Source organism: Pangasianodon hypophthalmus, chromosome 11 (assembly GCF_027358585.1).
Source record: "Pangasianodon hypophthalmus isolate fPanHyp1 chromosome 11, fPanHyp1.pri, whole genome shotgun sequence".
NCBI lineage: Eukaryota > Metazoa > Chordata > Actinopteri > Siluriformes > Pangasiidae > Pangasianodon > Pangasianodon hypophthalmus.
The window spans coordinates 20,906,291-20,926,137 of record NC_069720.1 but is presented as its reverse complement, the minus strand read 5'-3'; the positions used below and the strand labels follow the sequence as shown (position 1 = coordinate 20,926,137).

The following is a 19,847-nucleotide window of genomic DNA, read 5'->3' as shown; positions in this document are numbered from 1 at the left end:
ACAGGCAGTAAGATTCAGTATTGAGGTATGTTGCATCTACATATCAAATGAAAACTTCTCAATAGGAAGACGGAATTATGTTTTCAATAGGAAGTATGTTTATTTTTATTTTTCTGGTTGTTAAATCTACTTGGCCCCTACGTAACCACAAATAAAAAACTAATAGTGATAGAAATAGAAATCTGTGTGTCCCGGGTGCCCAGGCTACTGATTTGTCCATCCCTGCTAGAGTACAAAACTAAACAAACATGTCATTGTCTAAATATTGGACTTTATTGTAGCTTAGCGCATCAGTCTAATTCACCATTTTGGCAGGTTTGATGATTTCTCTAAGTAGCACATAGTCAGAAATACAGGTCGGGGCATAAGACAGCGGCAGCCAGAAAAATTTAGCATCCCAGCCAGGGGAGTAACGGGTGCGAGGGCGCACGGCTGAGACGGCATGCTCCATACAGCTCACAACCTTCATCAAGTCACCATCTGGCATCTTGGATAGCTTCTTTTTCATCATTGTTTCCACTAGACAGCATAGAAATAGAAAACAGTTAAAGTAGAAACATGGATGTTTAATTACACGTTGTGTAAAACGGTCTCCTAGCTATTGCATGCTGAACTTGTTACATTCAAATATACCTTCGCTTAGGTAATTGTCTCCATAGTCATCTTTTGTCTCCTTTGGCAATCTTTCCCAGAGCATTTTAACATTTCTGATTAGCAAATCAGTGTCCGTCACACTGGTCTTAAAGAAACCTGGCTCAATACACAGGACTTTCACTCCAAATGGGTGCATACATATCCTGAATGACAGAAAAAGTATCGGCTTTCAGAAATGTGGTCACAGTATCTCCTTATAATAATGTAATTCAAAGCTTCCTGCAACAAAAAGTGTTTTTCATATACTTGAAAAGAGAGAAAAAAAAGTCTAATTGTCACTACCTGAGGCTGTCATTAAATGATTCCACACCATATTTGGACACACAATAGGGTCCTCCAACTGGCGTGATCCTGCCAAACACACTGGCCACGTTAACCACACGTCCCCTGGCTTTCTTAATGAGAGGAAGGACACTCAGGGTCACACCAATGACTCCATCAAGATTGACAGCCAGCATGGACTTGTAGTCTTCCAGGGTCAACCAGTCACAGGGACCCGAGGGAATAGAGACCCCCGCGTTATTGACCACGGCCCACAGACCTGCCAAACACAGGAAAGTTTTAGCGCATTTGTGGAAGTTTTGCCCTCTCACAATAACAAGATCTGTTACAATTTTATTTCATTTTCTTCATCTCTTTTTGTGTTCACAACTTGACAGGACATGATCTTCAGACTGCAAAACTTGTTTGACAACAGATAATCCATTAGCAAGTAAATAATAATAAACATAATCCATTAGAAAGTAACATTACTGTCAGCTATGTGTGTGTATTTTATATATATATATTTTACACACACACAGATGGGTGACAAATTTAAGTGTCTGGCCAACACAAAGTGCCACCAGAACAGCTTCATTGTGCCATGGCAGTGATTCTACAAGTCTCCAGAACTGTACTGGAGGGATGAACACTATTCTTCCAAAAGATATTAGAGCACTGTCTAACATATCGGTCCAACTCCCCTGTAGGTGTTCACTTGGCTTTAGATCTGGTGACTGTGATGGCCATGGCATATACTGGCCATCACATGGTTTTCATACTCAACGAACCATGCACTGCCATGACAAAGAGCTGTCCCATCAGGATAAAAAGGTTTCATCCTAGGATAAGGGTGATTAGAAACACTTTATATTAGATCCAAACCATGCTATAAATATGTTCCCACAGCAAAACAGAGCCATCAGTTTTTCCTGTAATTTGTCACCTATTTGTATATACACTCACCGTCCACTTTAATAGATTAATTTAATAGTTTACACAGAATGGTGTGAAAAACAAAAAAAATCCTGTGTGCAGAGGGCCTGTAGGCTGAAACACCTTGCTGATGATTCACCTCAAGGTTTGATGTTTTGTTTGTTCTGAGATGCTTTTCTGCTCACCACGGTTGTAAAGAGTGATTATTTGAGTTACCATATCCTTCCTGGCAGCTGGAAAGAATATGGCCATTTTCCTCTGACCTCTCTTATCAACAAGGCATTTCCACCCACAGATCTGTTGCTTATGCAGTGTATGTTTGTTTGTTTGTTCTTTGCACCATTCTGTGTAAAGTCCGTTTTGTGTGCAAATCCCAGTCATCCCAGAGATCAGCAGTTTATGACATATTCAAACCAGCCCTTCCAGGACCAACAACTATGATACAATCAAAGTCATAGAGATCACATTTTTCCTCATCCTGATGTTTAATGTGAACGTTAACTGAAGCTCTTGACCTGTATCTGCATGATTTTATGCATTGCACTGCTGCCACATGATTGGCTGATTGGATAACTGCATAAATGAGCAGGTGTGCAGGTGGTCCTATTCAAGTGGACAGTGAGTGTACAATGGTTGCCAAAAGTTTTTTTTTTTTTTTTTTTTTTTACATGTTTAGCTAAATGTCAGTAAATTGGCTGAAGTTAAATGCTCTAGAAAATCTAAATCAGAAATAGGTATAAGTGAACTAATATACATATATATATATATATATATATATATATATATATATATATATATATATATATATTAATGTACTCTAAGTGCTACATATAAAAAAACATTAAATGTTCAGCTTTTGACTATCAGCTTGCATACACACACACATACATATATATATATATATATATATATATATATATATATATATATATATATATATATATATATATATATATATATATATATATACACATTAAAACTGAAATTGGAAACTCTAATACTCTACACAGTTTTATACCATGTTATCTTCAGTAGTAATGAAATAATGGTAATAAGGAAGAGCTCCATAGGTTTTATGTGTTTTCCCCACCTTTCTGCCCCACTAGCTCCTTGATGAAGGCTGCAGCCTTTTCAATGCTTTCCTGCTTTCTGACATCCAGATGGACTGTTGACATTCTGCTTGAGCAGGATTTTTTCAGTTCCTCTTCACCCTTTTCTGTAAAACATGCTGCCACCACACAGAATCCACACTTGTCCAGATGGCGTGCTAGAAGGTTCCCGAAGCCGGAGTCGCAGCCAGTGATATAAACGTACTTACTCCCTCTGTATGGAACTCTCTCCAGCTCACGGAACCAGCGCACCACATAGTACAGGACCACCAAAGCCAATAAGTACATCCACATGGCTGCACAGAACAGAGCGGTTAATACAGGCGTCATCAGTGATTACGTAACACCCTGATACAGTTTCGTAACACTGTGTGCAACTCTGTAAGCTACCAACCAGCATTGTCCTACAGATCCTCAAACGGCACATCATGTTTAAAAGATTTGTATGTGACTTATCATAAATAAGCCTGTAATGATTATGAAATTTTGGCTTACAACCAATTGCAATTCTGAATTTAATTGTCTTTGCTGTTGAATTTGTCCTCACATATACAGCCAATTATGAACATGAAACAGATATAGGTATGTTAATTAAATTTCTTACTGCATTTTAGACTGTCAAATAAAAAACAAAACACAAATAATAATGAATACATGAATACATATAACCTTCACCTTACTGAAATCTATGTAAAGGTTACAAAACAATAATATGCCACAGCAAAATGTATGTATCTAAATTAATGAATAGTAAAACTCGTCATCTCCAAGTTTAATCAATTGTGGTTAAGTTACAACTAAATACAACTGTGTGATATGATAAAATATCGTTAAAATTGTTTCAAGTTTAAAGACTCTGACTGAGACTAATGACTGAAATATATTGTCATAGCAATACTGAAATCTGATCATGTTGTTGAACTTACTGAAAAAGAAGTTTGTATTTGCAAAGCATTCTGTTTGACTGACTATATATTTTCTGATCGAAATCAACAGTTGATCGTAAACAACAAAAATCACAATTAGGTCAATATGTGGTCATTGTGACAGGCATAATCACTAAATGTTTATGAAATTGTAAATGTTTAGGTCATTACTGGAAATTATTATGGGGCAAATTCTTTTTTTTTCTTTGTTTTACAGGTCTGAGAGGTCTGAAGTGACTGAACTGTATTAATACAAGTTAATGAGTAAAACAAAAAATGCAGGACTCAACGCTCAACAGATATGAACTCTCAAACCTTGATTAAAAAATAAAAACTATTTTTTGTACATTTCAAACCAGTTTTGGAGGGATCATGTAACTTGACTAGACGTCAAATTCATATTCCATTGGTCACATATACAAACATACACTGTACGGCGTGCAGTGAAATACTTTTTTCGACTGTCCATGACATAAAAAAAAGAACTTGCATAAACCAGAGAATGTATATAAACCAGAGAATTTACATGAATTTACACGAGAATTTATATAAACCAGAATTTACTTCTTTATAGACAGGAAAGGCAAAATACAAAAACATACAAATATAATATAAAAGGGATATAAAAATATAATATAAGGTTAGATGTCAAACACAACCTTATTTCCAGAAGCTGTTCTTTAGCCTGTAGATGTAAATGCTCTGATTTAATGCACATGGCTATTTGTCTTCAGCTCATTTAAATGTTTGTTCTGTTTGTTTAATATATGACTAGAGTTTAACTTTCAGTACTTATGTAAGCTCAAAATTAATATTCAACATTATTAAAGGAACTTCCCAGAGCAGATGTTCTGAGCTGGACACCATGGAGTACTCCATGTACACCATGTAGGCCAAAGGGCAGAAAACTGCAGCAGGGAGAGGCCCAGGTACAGGGCGTTCTCTCTCTCTCTCTCTCTCTCTCTCTCTCTCTCTCTCTCTCTGTGTGTGTGTGTGTATGGCTTTTACAGGGTGCAGCGTAAAGCCGTTAGAAAGGAGGGCACTTTGGAGGAAAAGTCCTGGCGTTTTACACTTAAACCCTGCTGGGTATGGAGATTATTTGGATGGAGACTACATGGATGAGGGGTGAAGAAATACAACCTTTCCAACCTCATGCTGATCCAGTATAAATCCATCTTTCTATCATGGCACCAAACAATAGAAAATCCCTCCAAATAGATTCTGTATACCACACTGGAGTTTGATAGTGAAAGATAATACAGTAACGTGCATATACACGTGAAACACAGGATATGCATTTGGCTACACGTGAAACTGCATGTGGTCTTATCAGGGTACAAGCTACAGGGTACGTGTAGACTCCACTGTGAAGTCTTCCCAAACTTCTGTCATGTTAAAACACTCCTATATGCACCAGTTTAGCAGCAGGGACTTATAGTAAACAACAACAACAACAACAACAGCAACAACAAGTGATCTCTAAATAAACATTCGATTTTTCTCTTTTTATCTTGAGTCACGTGTAGGCTCCTGTAGGACTGATAACATAATCATTACCACCTCTGTATCTCGACAGCAGTCAGTCTAATGCTTTCTATAGAAATTAATATTTTTGTAATATTTTGTATTCACTACAGCACAACTACATACCTGCTTTGTCTTCAGATGCGCAAGTGAAAGCCTTCACAGCAGCACACACCGGAGCACTGAACCGTAGGCAGAGCCCAGCTTCTACAGCCAATCAGCGCGGAGCTACTTGTCACGTGGTCAGGACTTGCAGGCGTTCAGCTAATCTCTAAGGTTAACGTTAAAAAACAAGGTTAAGACCCAATTCACACGGAAGTAACAGTTATATAGACAGAATACAGCTGTAGTTTTTAGTGCAGTAAAATGGGCACTACATTTTTCAGATATATTTTCACCTAGTACATCTATCTTCTCTATTATCATATACACTATTCCTCAGATAATTAATTAATTAATTAATTATTTACTTACTTACTTAATTAATTATATACACTATTCCTCAGGTTATTATCATGCACACTATTCCTCAGATTATTATCATATACACTATTCCTCAGATTATTATCATATACACTATTCCTCAGATTATTATCATGTATACTATTCTTCAGGCTGTTATCATTTACACTATTCCTCAGACTCTTGATGAGGTTTTGAGAGATACTAATGGATCAAATGCTTACAGTAGATGTGCTTTTAGATCTGTGTAACACTGTCCAAGGGAAGTTATGTTTCCTCTCTCACCTCTCAGCTCGAAAGTGATTTGATCTACTTTACAGAGGAAATTTACAATTTCCAACAAATTTACAACAAAGTTTTGTTACAAATATTAGGTACAAAAAAGTTCCATCCCTTTTAAACCACAGTTCTCTAAGTTGAATTAAAAAGTAAAACTCTATTCTACATTTATCTGTCAGAATATTTGTATTTGTTTAATTTATCTCTATTACATAAAGATATACTATTGCTTGCTATATATATACAGTACTGTGCAAAAGTCTTAGGCACTTTTTTTTTTGGTACAAACTTTGTTATAGATTTGTATTTTATGACTTCTACATTATTTATTCAGTACAAAAACTGTTTAGATTTCCAAACGTTAGTTTTCCAGCACAAAATTAAATGTTACAGAAAATTTTTTGTATGTCAGTAAAGAAAGCAGCAGATTACATAAGAGACACTTTTCGGACAAAAAATAAGAAGCAAGTGCGACAGTCAAAGTCTCCAGAAGAACTGTGGCTGCTTCTGCAAGATGCTCAGAAAACTTACAGCTCATTTCCTTATAAAACTGCACACATTGTATGTGAGACTACTATTGTTTTTTAAAGTGAAGGATTGTCACACCAAATATTGATTTTGTTTCATTTATTATTGTTTACTGCTCTTTATAGTATTTTTTTTAAATGTAGAAACATTTAGTTTCATTATTTTTGAAGGCATCTTTGCTCTACAGCATTTCTTTGCATGTGCCTAAGACTTCTGCACAGTACTGTACATCATATAATTAAAGATAGATAGATATATATATTGCTTGCTTTTTATATTGTTTGTAAAGAAAAGCAAAATCACTATTTTCCAGTAAATCTTTTCTTAATTCTTATAGTCAAATTTCACATCCACAAAAGCAAATGTAAAAACAAAAGCCCTCTCTTTTCTGTTTTTGATGGGGGGATTAAATGTAAAAATCTGTACTTCAAACGAGGTGCATTTTATTCGTAGTAGTTGAATTATTTCAACCCCTGGCACTCCTTTTGTTTTTCTCTTTATGTTATTGCTTCTTGAGGGAACCTCAGTGTATACCAGAAGTGAGATCTAAAGTATCAGATTTTAAAAGAAAAAAAAAAAGTTGTCTCAGGTGCAGTAAGGAAACAAGGCCTTTTGTTTAGGACCCATTTTGGGACTGCCTTTCAGACACAGGGTGGGGCTTCACTCCATCCATTCTCAGTCTCGCTTATCCTACAGAGGGTCGCGGAGGAGCCTGGAGCTTATACCAGGGGACTCGGGGCACAAGGACGGGGTGTCACCTCTCACACGCCCATTCACTCAATACGGACAATTTAGAGATGCAGATCAGCCTGTAATGCATGTGTTTGGACTGGGGAGGAAACCTGAGTACACAGAGGAAACCCCTGAAGCATGGGGAGAACATGCAAACTCCACCCACACAGGGCGGAGGCAGGAATCGAACCCCCAACCCCTAACCACTAAGCCACTGTGCGCCCCCCAGGGTGGGTCGTTTATTTATTTGTTTGTTTGTTTGTTTGTTTGTTTGTTTAATTGATTTGTTCAATTTATTTATTTATTTATTTATTTATTTATAATTGAGTTCCTTCAACGAGACTGTTGTAATGTTTTAACAAAAATTATTACATTTATTATTTTATTTTTCTTTTCTTTTTCTTTTTTCCTTTTTAAAGTAAGACTAATGGATTGGAGGAGTAATGTAAAAGATTTAAGGATAAAGTTGGCTTGCAATTTAAAATTTTTTGTTTATGAATAAAAATTTAGCATATCAATAATAAAAATAATAACATTATTTTTATAACCTAGGCGCGGAGAGACATGATTATTATAAGACTGGATTATATCTTTGAGATATAAAGAGTAATTCATTTTCCCAGGGTTAAATAAGTAATTTCTCTCAAAACACAGGGAGAGCCATGAGCACGCGGAAACGTCATCCTTAGTTACTGTTGCTAGGGCAACTTTCATAAATAGTAACAGACGTTCCTCGCGTCTTGGCACTCGGCGGCTTCTCGGGTTTATCTGCTTCTTTTCACCATCTAATACAGTTTCTTCTTATGTTATTAGAATGACCTCGGTGTTACAGCCTAAAAGAGGGCCTCCGGATGGATCTTACACGTATTCCAGTCGTCCACATGCCGCCCCCAGCCGCCTCAGACACACGGAGCCCGCGGTGATGGAGTAAGCCCCTCTGAGCCCTCTGGCTGAATGTGCAGTACTAACTCTGTGTTTATGTCACTGTGTGTTTATGTCACTGTGTGTTTATGTCTGTATAGCGCCCTGTCTCAGGGACAGAGCATACTGACTAACTGACTTATGTGTGTGTGCGTGTGTGTGTGTGTGTGTTTTCACGTGAAACAGAAATGAAGGGCGACCAGTCTATGGAAACATCATGTATGATCGACGTGTCGTTAGAGGAAATACCTATGCACAACACATCCTGCCAGTCGTGTGTATTTACACACACACACACACACACACACACACACAGGAATCGTGGTTAGCACAAGTGCAAGAAATGTTTAGTATGGAATCACATTACTGCCATGCAAGAAAATGAAACCCCCTTCAACATCTCGTTATTATGAGAAAAGCATCTCGTTATCAGTGTTGTGGACTGGAGTCACATGACTTGGTCTCAACTTGGACAAGACTTGGACTTGGGTCACATGACTTAGCCTCAACTTGGACTGGACTTGGACTTGGGTCACATGACTTGGTCTCAACTTGGACTTAGGCTTGACTTGGCCTCAACTTGGACTTGGGTCACATCACTTGGTCTCAACTTGGACTTAGGCTTGACTTGGCCTCAACTTGGACTTGGGTCACATGACTTGGACTCGACTTGGACTCGACTTGGACTGGAGTCACATGACATGGACTCGACTTGGACTTGGGTCACATGACTTAGACTCAACTTGGACTCCAGTCACAAATTTGCTGACTTTCGACTCGATATAGTCAAAGAAGACTTGCGCCTCGACTTTGACTTTGACTTTGACATCAATGACTCGTGACTTCACTCAGACTCGAGCCCTTTGGAAAGACTTGATATATTCTCAAAACCAAAGATTAAAAATTATGCACTTAATAGTGTGCAGTTATTTTTCTCAACAAACAATTCATTTTCAGCCAGTCAGCTTTAATCTTTATTTCTGAGGTCAACGTTCGACCAGTCAGACAGCCAATCAATGTGCACTAAACAACGACAAAGTTGAAAGAGCGCTCAGTCCCAGAGGCACTTTAGTAGGCAGTAAATGGTAGTAAATTTAGGTAGTAAATAGTAGCTAGTATATATTGATAGTAGCTTTCACCCACAAAAATTATGTTGTTTGCAACAACAAAAGAGCTGAAACATGTCTAACCTGAATATCAGACGCAAAAGTAAAAACTTCATATTTTGTTCAGCACAAAGTGAATCCCAAAGCAAAGCCAGAGTGAACTGAGACTAAAGGTATCCTAGTGAAAATAGTCAAAATAATCTCCTGTGAAATTGAACTGAATTAAAATACTCAGTTTTTATAGTCAAAGTTATGCGTCTTATAAATACCCATACATTACCATCGAGTTATAAAGTTTGTCTAGAAAGTGATGAACACCGATTTGAAAAAGCCTGCATGATTTCTGTAAATTTGCTACACTAAATACTCCTCTGGCTTTAAATTTTAAGCCTTGTTTAGGACTTGTAACTTGACTTGGACTTATCAGTTTAGACTTGGGACTTGAAATGCCAAGATTTGAGACTTTTTGTGACCTGCAAAACAACGACTTGGTCCCACGTCTGTCGTCACTGCAAGAAAACCTCACATTATTAGGAGAAAAGAATCTTCTTACAACAAGAAAAGCATTTTGTTATAGACAATATAATTGATCTTGCTTGTACAGTGTAGCCTACATGGTTACCAACCGACACTCAAATTTTACTTCATACTTGGCTTAAACCTCAATGAGATGTTAATGTCACTGAGGCAACAAATTGTTCAGACCCCTTAGACATTGATTTTTTTCCCATCTGATCAATTTGCATGACTTCATGGGGAACTTAATGTTTACAAATCACAGTATATTAATGACTTCAGACTGGGTATGTTGTTCTGCAAAACACTGTCAGGTTTTTATTACAAATTTTGGATCCTGGTGAAGTTGAGCAATCATAATCAACAAGAAAGATATCTGACCATGTGTATGCTGGGATCTCATAATAATGAGATGTTGTCTAATAATCTGGTTTTCTTGCAGTAATAAGATGTTATCTCGTAATAATGAGATGCTGATGGGGATTTTGTTTTCTTGCCTGGTGGCATTGTGCGTCTGTAGTTTCCAGCAGTTAACGTGGTACTTACTATAATGTATTGTGCTGTATTTGGTTAACAGACGGCTCAGCCTGACCCAGTCGAGATCCAGTGGCAGCAAGAGGCAATGCGACGAGCCACAGCAAGAAAGGGGGCAAAAGACAAGTTTCAGACAAGAAGTTCAGGCACACTTGAGGAGAGAAAGCACATAGATGTTCAGACTGGTAGCAATTCATGAATCATTTTAGAAACTTTTCCAATGGTTTTCTGCAGGCAAATATTATTTTTAAGCAAAATATTTCAATCTTACACAGTGATAGTATGTTAAAGCTGCTTTTGAATCATTCGATCTCTTGAGCACTATGGTCTCTTGTCTTCTCATTTGCACTAATTCCTTTTTGGATGCTTGTTTTTTAAATCACTGTACTCTTCATTCTCTGTTTGGCATTGTAAGCAATGGTGGAAACAAACGTCTGGGTCATTATCAGCCCTTTCTGTCTTTGCTTCCATGAGATACATCAATAACTCCACTGTCGTCTCAAGAGTTTGTCTTTTTGCTTCAAGCGTGAACTTTGTTTCTAGCAAGGGGTCTCACACATTTTGCAGACAGGGACCTCATTAACTGTCAAACACTACCATGACCAGCCAAATAACCTGATAGTTATAAAAACCTCGGTAAATATAATAACTTAATAAAATAGTGGGGTGTGATTTCCACAATTGTAACAAATTAAAAAACGCAGAAATCCTAGCTATACTTTCTGGACCCCACATTGATAAACGTGTGCTTATAGCAATCTAATTTAGTGATAGCGATCAACTTTTAAAGACAGTCTAGCTAAAATGATTGTATTATTATTCTTCTCTAAAACATAATATGCTCATGTCATGCATGCTTACTTCACAAGACATATCTTTTTACACAGTGATTCTTGCAGTTTTTAATTCTGTTAATTTTCTGTTTGCTTACTGTGTGCTTGGAGTTTAAGTTCATGCGGTGGTAGCTCAGTGATTAAGACTTTGGACTACTGATTGGAAGGTCATGAGTTCAAACTCTCAGCGTTGTCATTGGTGGGCCCTTGAGCAAGCCCCTCAACTGCTCACTTGTATAAATGAGATAAATGTTAGTGGATAAGGGTGTCGGCCAAATGCCATAAATGTAAATTCGACAGCCTTGTTGGTTTGTCCCTATTGTAGTGGACCTTGGCATAATTTGAGAAGCAAATGTGAAAAATTGCTTTCCATTGTCATTTTTTTTTAACATTTTGCCACTCACTTGCAAAAAGGATTTACTGCTTATATTATGTATTTCTGATAGAAACAGGAGTTATGCCATGGAGGAAGAAATAATTGGACACAACAATGGCTGAGTGATGCAGCTGGATTAAGGAGATGTGAATTTTTCTTAATGAAATTAGGGAAAATAATGTGAAGTCTTTATTTGAATGGAAATGACAGAACATTAAACAAAAAGGCAGTGTTTTGTAATTTACAGTGACTGGGAGCCGTTGTCTGAAGGATGTCGTTTTACTGTAGTGTGCACTGTAGTTTCTGGTCTATAGATTCTCTTTATGATATTCTTGTCACCTGCATGGTGGGTTGTTTTTACAATATATAGGAAAGTCTTGATGGAATTGTCCTGAACACAACTTTTTCAATTGCAGGCTTATGCAGGAAGTGACAACATTAGGGAAAGCAATTTTATTGCATAAATTTGATAGAAACTTTTACACCAGCCGAGTGTGAAAAGTGTATTTTTTGCTTTGGGTTCTATTTCTGGCACTTGGCATGCATGTGACTTCTAGAGAGAAAGACCACAAAATACAACATTCATGCTAAATTGTGCAGTCAAGGCAATAATCTCAACAGTACACGCTTGCAGCAATGCACATCCATGCATTGTTAAAATTTAAATTATGTGATTGTTCTAAATACCATGGAGCATGGGAGTGAAAATCTTTATTGGATCATGAACAGTGGTAATGTACAGAATGAGTGTAGGCTCTGCATGCTCTTTCAAGGAATTCAAGCCACCAAATATGGCAGAATAATCTGGACCAGATGCTTAACAGCATATATAGTGTCTATTCTGAAGCTATTCTGGAAATGGAGTTAGCTTCTCAGGCGTTTGAGGAAATGATGAGCCAGACTTTTCCTATATTTTCCAATGTATAGCCGATCCAGATTACACTCCATGGTTTGTTGAGCAGACATTGGATCGCATGGAGTTAGGGCTGAACAAAACAAACCTTTAATATGTGTTGGTTAAAAATCAGAATAATAAGATTTGTTGAGTGGACATGGGCTCAGGTGGGGTCAGTTGACCAATAGACCTTTAAGGTATATTGGACAAAAGGTAGAAAAATTCAGTAATAAAGCAAGAATTTCTGAAGAAAATAAACAATTCCAGAAGCTGGACCAAATGTCGTAAAAATGTTACATTTTAGGCTGATTATACAATACAACAGATGCAAATCAAGCCTCTGGGCTGTCTTTTGAAACTATAGAGAAATATCAACTAGTTGCATGTCAGTGATTCTGTGTAAATATTTCAAATATGTGACATTTGACATTTTGACATTACCAAGTTCCAGCCACATTTGTTAGTCACTAGGCATAAAGTGTAGGTTACCATTCTCAGAGATTAGACCAGTTTTTTTAGATCAGGTGTTTTTCAATAAGCATTTGCTAATCCGTGCATGAGGCTAAGTCTGATTTGTATCCTAGAATTATACTTGGAGGAGCTGAGTGATCATATTGAGGATGCCAGTGTGGAATGCCAGACAGATGCATTTCTGGACAAGCCAGCCACACCTCTCTTTATCCCTGCCAAATCTGGCAAAGATGCAGCGACACAGATAGAAGAAGGAGAGGTACAGATAACTTATTCATTATTCATCGACATGGTTTATGGTTTTCTGCTCAATACTTATATCCACTTTTAAACAGGTTTGTGTATTGCCACGTTCCTTCCAAGAAGAGAATTAAAAGCTGTGCCGTTATCTAAGAAGACTCATTACCAGGGTCTGATTATGAGGGGGTGGATGTGGATAAAATAGCAGAACGTACTGTCATGATATGGTAGTCAAGCTGACCTTAAATTCTGAATAAGACAGCACATACAATGTGAAGTATTTTACAGCAGTTACATATGAACTATATATATATATGTAGTTACAGTTAACATTATAGTTAATACATTCCTATTTCTAAGTGCGACACTAACAGCTAATACTGCGCAAGGCTTTGAGTGCAACATGAGTGAAAAACAAATAGGGATTAAGTGTAAAAGTGCAGGGTAACTTGCTGGCTTGGTGTTTTGAGATTAAAAACGCTTATTAAAAGCGTAACTGTTGTGCGTGATGAGCCTCTCATGCATGCAAAAACACTTCAGAAATGCGTATGGTTTGAATTCGCATTAACCCTCAAAGCTGTTCCTATTCATTTCTCCACCACAAGAAGTCTTCAATTTTGCACTTTGCGGTTTCTCAGATAGATACTCAATAGATACAATTGCATAAAAAATTAAACAAAATAAGCAGTACAATGAAATCATATTACAATGGTAAACATGTAGGTATTGGCATCTAATTGTGGGAATATAATTCTAATTGTACACGGTTTTAAGGCTAGCCATTTTTACAGCAATTCACAAAGAATTAGAGTTAATAAGAGTTAGTCTAATAAAGTTATTGTCTTTCTTGGTTTCAGCTGTTTCACTTTGATCTGGAGGTGCAGCCAGTGTTGCAGGTGTTGGTAGGAAAGACCATGGAGCAGGCTTTGCTGGAAGTACTGGAGGAGGAAGAGCTGGCTGGGTTGAGGGCTCAACAGTGTGCTTTCCAGGAGTTGCGTAATGCTGAATTGGTGGAAGTTCAACGACTGGAGGAGCAGGAGAGCCGACACAGAGAGGAGAAGGTGTAATCAACTGCCTCATGTCCAGCAAGAATGTCCATTTTGCCCATTTCATGTTCCTAGAAATGATATAGTTAATCTTCAGTAGTTCTGGACAGATAATAAATCAGAATTTGAATTTACATAATTTAATTTGTCTAGTATATCTGACCAATTTCCAGTGTGTTTAAATAGATAGATATACTGTATGTTCTTCAGAACAAGGTTGATGTGACAGCTTTGTACAAACTCAGCACAAATTTGACCTTTATTCCAAATGCAGGACCGGAGGATTAAGCAGCAAAGGTTGATCTTGAAGAAGGAAAGAGAAACGGCAGAGAAAATCGCTGCTAGAACATTCACTCAACATTATCTTGCTGACCTTCTTCCTTCAGTCTATGCTAATCTGAGAGACCATGGATATTTCTATGACCCAGTGCAGAGAGGTGTGTTTCTAGTTTATTGTAATACAAGCATTAAATATTGAAAAGAGTTTTACTGTATTTGTATTAAATCTGAGATGAATCAGCATCTAACATTGAATCTTTCAGCCCGTTTACTTCACATCAAAATGCTTTGTTCTGTACTCAATATATATAAATTCTTGCCTTCAGATCAGTCAGCAGAGATAGACCAGATGTGGGCCTAACACTTTGTTCTCTGTCTCTCAAATGCCTGACATCGTATTGCAAATAAATCATGTGGTATCTTCCATAAAGCGACATATTGCCTATCTTTACCTCAAAGTTCCTGGAGAGAAATCAGCAATTTAACATAACATAGTTATTAATGCCACCCTAGTAAAATAGAAGTAGGCTACTTCACCAAACATTTACGTAAATCATTTAAATTTAACATTTAAATTATTTAATCCATAACAAATTAAACAACTTAAAAGTGGCTACTAAATATGAATCAGATAGTTAATGTGGCTAAATATATAGTGCCATTTATAGAGATGAGGAATAAGCCAGTATAAACACTATGTTCTAGGGTTTTTCCACATTTGACTGAACGCCTACAAATGTGCACAAGGAGACAGACAAACTGTTACAACAAAAAATATGTAAAATATCATCACAAAATGTATGTATCTGATAAGACAGAAAACCCATTCGCTGTAAGTTATGTGAGCCAGACAGTTAATTCTACCAAGATGCACACTTGGTCTTCCAGGGATTGTCAGACGTTCATTCGATTGGCTATCACCAAACCGCACCTTTTAATAACGTGTTCATTCTCACATAGTTTTACAATTCTAACAAAAATAAAAATAAAATGTTTGTGCCAATGCTGCCATGCTTCATGCATCTCATTTTCTATACAACAGATATAGAGACTGGATTCCTTCCCTGGCTGATGGCAGAAGTCAACAATACTTTGGAAAAGCATGATGTTGCACGAACAGTGCTTGACAGTGAGTATGCATTTACCATTGTAGCTGTCGTATTCTACACAAATTCTATTCTGCTCTACTCTACATCGAACGTGAAGTTTCCTTTAGATAGTTTACTGCCTTTCTCTAAAATGGATTGAAGTATTTTTTTCTCATCAGTCTGCAAAAATTTCTCCATAAATATTAGAATAATTATATTAAAAAACAATCACACTTACACAATTCAGACTCTTCAGATCATTTGGTGGGACAGTTGAACTTGAGTTTCGTTGTATAGCCAGTTTCTTCAGTCTGCTGACTTTAGGTTTTGGTATTGCCTAAACAATAGGTTGCTATCTTTTTTCATATTTGTGTGATGATATTACGGTTGATATTATGGGTGTTGGACAGAATTTAACTAAGCAACCGTGTGTGAACTTTTTCCAAATATGTGATGTCACATCGCACTCTTTTCTCTTCTGTTATAGTGCTCATCCAAGATGTGACCAACCAGAGACAGGAAGTCTTTCAGTGTGTGAGCTGCAAATGATGGTTTCTTCTGTTGGTAAAGTCCCGTTGTACTTGTAGATTCCTAAATATGAAAAATGGTGATAAATGGTTAAAGTACGCAGTCCACAAGTCCCGCTATATTAAACATATACCTTACCACTTTTTTTCACAGTCATGCCTGAGTCTTTATTATTAATACACTAGGGCCTTTATTAAAACTACACATGCACACATCTCTAAAAAATGCTAAAAAAAAGAAGAAAAAACACCAGAAAAATATCAATATAAACACGTGGTTCACTGCAACATTATACACAGGTTGGGGTACTTATCCCAGAAAACCCTGGTCCTCACACTTTAATAAAATAAATTGGTCGTGCGGAAAGAAATATTAAAGTGTTAAACATTAAAGTTAAAAAAAAAAACAAACAAACAACAATATTTACTGTAAGATAACACTATGGGCTTTATTTTTGTGATTATAGCACTTATTTTTGTGACATACGCTTCTGTATAAGATTGGATCCTTGTACATTTTTCATAACTTCATGACCAATGGCACAGGTGGTAGCAGGGTACAGCACAGGACGAAATGTAGAGAAAGGACTGACAGATTTTTATAGCAGATTTTAGGAAGAACCAGCTGACAGAATTTATAGCAAATATATTTTATTTTATGCCAACAGTTCAAAATCCACAATTATGTAACATGTGAGGAGGAGTTTTATATATATCTGTGTGTATATATATATATGTATGTGTGTGTGTGTGTGTGTGTGTGTGTACGTATATATATGTACACACACACACACACAGTTATCAGACTAATGTAGAGATTGAATGCATTAAAGAGAAAATATGCAGAGGGGTCAGTGATGACTATAGACAGAATGACACAGAGTTCATTTCCCTCAGCGTAGTTTCCCACTATATAAACACTAATGTCCTGTAATGTCCTGCTGAATTGTGCAATCTAGACCTGCAACATTATATAAACAGCAAACGAATGCTTTAGAGTCATTATGTATTAATTATGTATGATCACATTTTAAGCAGATGTAATAATTAAATCACATTTATGCCACATTTCAGTCATCTTAAACTTTTATATAGGCTTAAACATTTAGCTTGATCAGGAGGTCATGAGAGAAGAAGTGAAAGTATGTATGAAGTGCAAATTTGACTGAGAATGCTATTAGTAATAGTAGTGATATTCTGATTATTATGTAAAAAAATTGCCTTTTTAATTGTGTTATTTTATGTTAACAAGTAAAAATATTAGATTTTGTTATTTTGTTACTAGGTTTGGATTTTTATTTTTTTATTTTAAGAGGTTCCACAAAAATATGGCATTTACCATTTAGGAATTACAGCCATTTTAAGCAAAGTACCTCCATTTTCAGGGGCTCAAAGGTATTTGGACAAAGTGACATAATTGTAAATATAACCATAATTTTAATACTTGGATGAAAATCCTTTGCAATGACTGCCTGAAGTCTGGTGCCGATGGACACCAAATTCTGAGTTTTCTCTGTCGAATGATGCTTTGCCAGACCTTCACTGCAGCCACCTTCAGTTGCTGCTTGTTTGTGGGTCTTTCTGCCTTCAGTCTCGTCTTCAGTAAGTGAAAAGCATTGCTCTATTGGGTTGAGATCAGGCGACTGACTTGGCCATTGAAGAATATTCCATTTGTTTGCCTTGAAACCTGGTCAATTAACTAAAATAAAGCTGAAAGTCTACACTTAGATCACATCTTGATTGTTTTATTTCAAATCCATTGTGGTGGTGTATAAAGGCAAAATCACAAAAACTCTGTCATTGTCCAAATACTTCCTGACCTGACTCTCTCTCTCTCTCTCTCTCTCTCTCTCTCTACATATATATATATATAAACAGCCTTGTCTGAGTTTTTTCCATTTGTCTTTAGTAACTGCTTCAGTATCCTGGTTAGGGTCACAGTGAATCTCAGGATCACTGGGCATGGAGTAGGAACACACCCTGGATGGGACACCAGTCCATCAAAGGGCACCATGCACACACATTTACACACTCCGTAGTGGCTCTCAATGTGGAGTCACAACCCACAGTTATTAGACTTATTATTCTTATAGTTATTAGCCTGTTTACCTGGTTACTTGAATGGGTTTAATCCAAACCCATTTGTAATGTTGAATTGGACCCAATGAGTTCTGTCCATAGAAAGTTCAGGAATAAAAAGCTTTACGGTTACAATAAATTGCCAATATATTGTATGTTTTTGGTAGGACTGGAGAACCTTTTGCAGACACAAGGAGAACATATGAAACTCAGAGAGCATAGACAAACAGTTTCGAACCTGGACTCTGGAGCTGTGGAAGCAATAATTGTTGCTGCAACTTTTAAAACATTAAGAAACCTTTAAGTCTGCTTATCCAAGCATAATATAAGTGTATGATTCTTTATGGTGTTTTATGACTAATTTTGTTTCTCTGAACATCTGCCAATGTTTGCCACATACGCTATATTCTCCGTATTAAAGACAAAGAGAAATAACATCATTGCATTCATTGCACTACATTAATTTCCTGTGGTCTGTTTGTCTATTGATAAAAGGTTTTCACTCTAAGCCGACTTTCATACAGTTAGGTCTTCCACTAGCTCACTGCTGGTCTCGAGAAAGGGCACATTGTTTGCTCCAACCAAAAATAGACACCACCACTCCAACCTGACATTCTGTCCATGTTGCGTAAGCCTACATTATACTTATGGCCTTGCTTGTGTAATTTGAAAAGGAATTTGGTCTGATATGAGTTAAGATAAAGGTACTATATGCTACCCTGACATTACAGTATCTAATATTTAATCTATGCCACCTACATACACTAAGGACAAGAACCCTAGCTCAAAAACAAAATCTCAGCAGATCAAGTGTGTTCGCTGCAAATGATTTGGATCTGAAATGGAGAGAGTGTCAAAATCAGATTTTTACTACAGGGGTGGTGCTAGGGTCAATGGACATCAGGGGCTTAAACTCTGTCCCCATGGACTGCCCATGCTCAAACAGTTACCCTTAATAATGAACCACTCTGACACAAGAGTATTGTAAGCTACAGTTAAAAAAAAGGTAGGCGTAACAGGCCAAGTTCTGGGCTTACTTACATTCATGTGTGATTAGGAAACTGTGTGTGGTAATGGATAAATGAACACACCTGACCACAATGACATTTCCTCAGGGGTTAACTGGGGGAGAGGGGAGAGTAGCTCATATCAATAGCAACTATGGTATTATAATTTGGTGGAAATATAGTATAAATCATAACATGGCATAATAGTGATAATATTAATGTAATACAATTTCACACTGTTTTGTAGAGAAATAATTTCACTGTAAAATTTACAAGTTTTCAAATTTGTAAATTTTTTTCTTCAGTGTTTATACATTCAATCATTCGAGCTGAATTGGTTGTTGTTTTTTTTTTTTTACATTAAAGGCTTTAGTCTATTATGCATAATTTAGAACAGACTCATATTTTGGCATCATTTGCAAAACAGGCAAAAGAGGAAAATTATTTCTTGCCAGCCAACTATAGTGGATTAAATTAAGCCCTCAGAACAGAAACAGACATATTAAAAATTGTTTTAA

At 36.7% G+C, this 19,847-nt stretch overlaps 2 protein-coding genes across 6 annotated transcripts; one reads left to right on the top strand and one right to left on the bottom strand.

Moving 5' to 3' along the window:
* Positions 1-251: 251 nt before the first annotated feature.
* On the bottom strand, positions 252-5,677 carry LOC113530200 (retinol dehydrogenase 7). Of its 2 annotated transcripts, none has more exons than XM_026920038.3 (5): positions 5,537-5,677; positions 2,942-3,256; positions 937-1,195; positions 634-797; positions 252-519 (listed from the first exon to the last, which is right to left on the bottom strand). In XM_026920038.3, exons 2-5 carry the CDS (start codon positions 3,252-3,254, stop codon positions 296-298), a joined length of 960 nt encoding a protein of 319 aa, XP_026775839.3. In that variant the 5' UTR covers positions 3,255-3,256; positions 5,537-5,677; the 3' UTR covers positions 252-295. The 2 variants fall into 2 exon arrangements, with proteins under 2 accessions (XP_026775839.3, XP_026775847.3); XM_026920046.3 differs by lacking the exon at positions 5,537-5,677 and adding an exon at positions 4,546-4,681.
* Positions 5,575-18,647, top strand: rsph3 (radial spoke head 3). 4 transcript variants are annotated; one of them, XM_053237918.1, is made up of 9 exons: positions 5,575-5,686; positions 8,225-8,338; positions 8,519-8,606; positions 10,532-10,673; positions 13,177-13,322; positions 14,161-14,364; positions 14,624-14,786; positions 15,671-15,757; positions 16,204-16,389. In XM_053237918.1, the coding sequence occupies exons 2-9, from the start codon at positions 8,226-8,228 to the stop codon at positions 16,263-16,265; spliced, it is 1,005 nt and encodes a 334-aa protein (XP_053093893.1). In that variant the 5' UTR covers positions 5,575-5,686; position 8,225; the 3' UTR covers positions 16,266-16,389. The 4 variants fall into 4 exon arrangements, with proteins under 4 accessions (XP_053093893.1, XP_053093894.1, XP_053093895.1 ...); XM_053237919.1 differs by having other exon boundaries at positions 5,597-5,705; XM_053237920.1 differs by lacking the exon at positions 5,575-5,686 and adding an exon at positions 7,234-7,641.
* The last annotated feature ends 1,200 nt before the right edge of the window (positions 18,648-19,847 follow it).

Bases quoted from the DNA above. Each gene is read 5' to 3' on its own strand.
- rsph3 (XM_026920023.3), top strand. From the start codon at position 8,226: ATGACCTCGGTGTTACAGCCTAAAAGAGGGCCTCCGGATGGATCTTAC. The intron at 8,339-8,518 runs GTAAGCCCCTCT...CACGTGAAACAG, and splicing joins ACGGAGCCCGCGGTGATGGA to AAATGAAGGGCGACCAGTCT. The intron at 14,365-14,623 runs GTGTAATCAACT...TTCCAAATGCAG, and splicing joins GCCGACACAGAGAGGAGAAG to GACCGGAGGATTAAGCAGCA.
- LOC113530200 (XM_026920038.3), bottom strand. From the start codon at position 3,254: ATGTGGATGTACTTATTGGCTTTGGTGGTCCTGTACTATGTGGTGCGC. The intron at 1,196-2,941 runs GTGGGGAAAACA...TGTGTTTGGCAG, and splicing joins GGAGCTAGTGGGGCAGAAAG to GTCTGTGGGCCGTGGTCAAT. The intron at 520-633 runs GTATATTTGAAT...TATGCTGTCTAG, and splicing joins AGACAATTACCTAAGCGAAG to TGGAAACAATGATGAAAAAG.